This window comes from Nanorana parkeri, unplaced genomic scaffold, assembly GCF_000935625.1.
Source record: "Nanorana parkeri isolate BGI_ZX_2015 unplaced genomic scaffold, ASM93562v1 scaffold536, whole genome shotgun sequence".
In the NCBI taxonomy this organism is placed as follows: domain Eukaryota; kingdom Metazoa; phylum Chordata; class Amphibia; order Anura; family Dicroglossidae; genus Nanorana; species Nanorana parkeri.
In genome coordinates this window covers 935159-937530 of record NW_017306804.1, presented here as the reverse complement: position 1 = coordinate 937530, position 2372 = coordinate 935159, and the positions used below count along the sequence as shown (strand labels likewise).

The 2372-nt window shown below is 48.4% G+C and overlaps 1 protein-coding gene across 1 annotated transcript; it reads right to left on the bottom strand.

Annotated features, from left to right (window-relative positions):
• Window positions 1–230: 230 nt before the first annotated feature.
• On the bottom strand, window positions 231–1571 carry POU4F3 (POU class 4 homeobox 3). Its single transcript, XM_018561657.1, has 2 exons — window positions 1450–1571; window positions 231–1125 (listed from the first exon to the last, which is right to left on the bottom strand). The coding sequence occupies exons 1-2, from the start codon at window positions 1567–1569 to the stop codon at window positions 232–234; spliced, it is 1014 nt and encodes a 337-aa protein (XP_018417159.1). The 5' UTR covers window positions 1570–1571; the 3' UTR covers window position 231.
• Between the last annotated feature and the right edge of the window lie 801 nt (window positions 1572–2372).

Sequence of the window (2372 nt, the reverse complement as noted above, 5' to 3'; positions counted from 1 at the left end):
AATACCTAGTAAAGGAAAACCAGTTCCTCCAGGTACCATGATCCACAGAAAGTCCTCTTCTACCTGATGTCACCCCGAACTTCAAGGTGGAGGAATGAAGGAGGAAGTTGATGGCTTCTTGTGCTGATTGACTGCAAGTCCTCCAAAGTTCTCAATAAAGATCCCTGCTCTTTTTTTTATTTTTTACTTATATATCTACTAAAAGTCAAGGGTCTGCCCAGCCCCCTACGATTAATGAACGGCAGAGTATTTCATCCTTTTCTGTTTTTGCCTCTGATTACAAAACCAGACCCGAACCACGTTCTTTTTAAGGTCCAGTTTCTCGGCAATGGCTGCTATTTTCTCTGAGGAAGGTCTGGGCTGGATGGAGAAGTAAGCTTCCAGCGAGCGCTTCTCTGGCGCAGCGATGGACGTGCGTTTGCGCTTTCGTTCGCTGCCGTTGAACAGCTCCGGCTTGGCGTTCTTCTCCCGGTAAGCAGCCTCGGCTTCTTCCAGCCAAGCCTGGAGGACGGGTTTGAGGGCTATCATGTTGTTGTGGGACAGAGTTAAGGACTCAAACCTGCAGATGGTGCTCTGGCTTAGAGAACCCACGCCTGGGATCTTGAGGTTGGCCAAGGCTGAGCCAACATCTGCTTGGGTGACTCCAAGTTTTATCCTCCTCTGCTTGAACCTCTCCGCAAACGCCTCCAGCTCTCTGGGATCCGACTCCATGTCGTTGATGCAGGACATGCCATTGTGAGAAGAGATAGAGTGGGGATGACCCATGCCCATTGACTGGTGCAGGTGTCCCATGGCACCCAGATGATGTTGATGGATCTGAGAAGACATCACTGAGTGGTCAGTTGCCCCCATGCCACTGACAGTCAAAGTGGGAGATATGTGGTCTAGAAGGTCCCCTTCCAAGCATTGGTGCACTGAGTGGTGAGGGTGGCTGGTCAAGGATGAAGGGTGGGAGATGGGCACTGTAGAAGAGGTAGATGTACATGGGACACTGCTCATGGTATGGTAGGTCACGTCTGGTTTGAAAGGATGGTTCTTGCCGTGTGAGACAATATCCACAGCCGCCAAAGCTTCAGCACGGGCCAGCAGACTCTCATCAAAGCCTCCAAATATATTGCCCTGGAGCTGCAAGCAAGAATGCGCATATTGGTGTCAGTGGGGAATACTGTCAACTCAGGATTAAAAAACATTTTCAAGCACACAGATTCCTCCTCAAAGCTCAGGTCATAAAAATTAATATGAAGGCAGAAGCTTTGCTTGGATAGACATGTGGAGCTCAGACAAGAGAGGGGGAGAGGTACTGAGGGAGAAAGAAAGAGAGGGAGAGAGAGAGAGAACGAGAGAGAGGTTCAGAGATAGACAATAGTTCTGATGACATGAAAAAAACATTAAGCAAGTGCCTGTCAAAAAATGTGCCTTAAAGCACTTCATTCTGCTTGATCTCCATACCTGAGGGGCTTGAAGGCAGACCCTGCGCATAGCCTCTGAGCTGGAGTGCAGGCTGGAATACTTGGGCTCCTGGAGGATGGGGTGCATGCTGAACGGCTGCTTACTGTTCATGGTCATCATTCTGGCTCACCTGGCAGGTAGGCAAGCCTTGAAATAGAGTCAGTCTCAGGGTCTCTGTGGCTTGCTCCTGTTAAAGTGAGCTATTTTCAAAGGCAGAGATGCTCTCTAGCTCTCTTCCCTCTCCCCACCTGCTTCTTCACTCATCTTACAGCCAAGCATGCCAAGAATAGGTCCAGGCATAGTGCGCAGGCGTGCTGCAATTTAGGAAGCCACGCAGCGCCAGTAAGTGGCCCGCGGAAGGAGAGGAGCCCCGTCACGTGTTCCGGTCCAGAGAAGAGGGGAGCTCAGCAATGACATGTGTCACTCTGCGCAGGATAACCGGCTGCCATTCCTACCCACGGCTCCAGTGTGTGTGAGTGTGTATGCAGAGCTGCATCTGAAAATCCTCTCATCTTATATGTAATCATGACTCTGATACTAGAAGAGAAATAAACAAAAGTACATAGTTTATGTGTAGGCTCCTAAAAGACCTTGGGCACCTAGGCTAAAATGTTAAAGATAAAGTTCACCTTTTGGAAAAAAATAAATAAATAAATGCACACTTCTTCATAAAAGATAAGATGTGCATAATAACTGTGATCAGTGGATTGTGGGTGCAATGCTCTGGCTCCTGCAGATTCTTTTTCCTGTCCCTGTCCATAATAAAAGATAAAACGTGCATAATAACTGTGATCAGTGGGATGTGGGTGCAATGCTCTGGCTCCTGCAGATTCTTTTTCCCTGTCCTTGCCCATAATAAAAGATAAGATGTGCATAATAACTGTGATCAGTGGGATGTGGGTGCAATGCTCTGGCTCCTGCAG

Bases quoted from the DNA above. Each gene is read 5' to 3' on its own strand.
- POU4F3 (XM_018561657.1), bottom strand. From the start codon at position 1,569: ATGATGACCATGAACAGTAAGCAGCCGTTCAGCATGCACCCCATCCTC. The intron at 1,126-1,449 runs GTATGGAGATCA...TCTTGCTTGCAG, and splicing joins TCTGCCTTCAAGCCCCTCAG to CTCCAGGGCAATATATTTGG.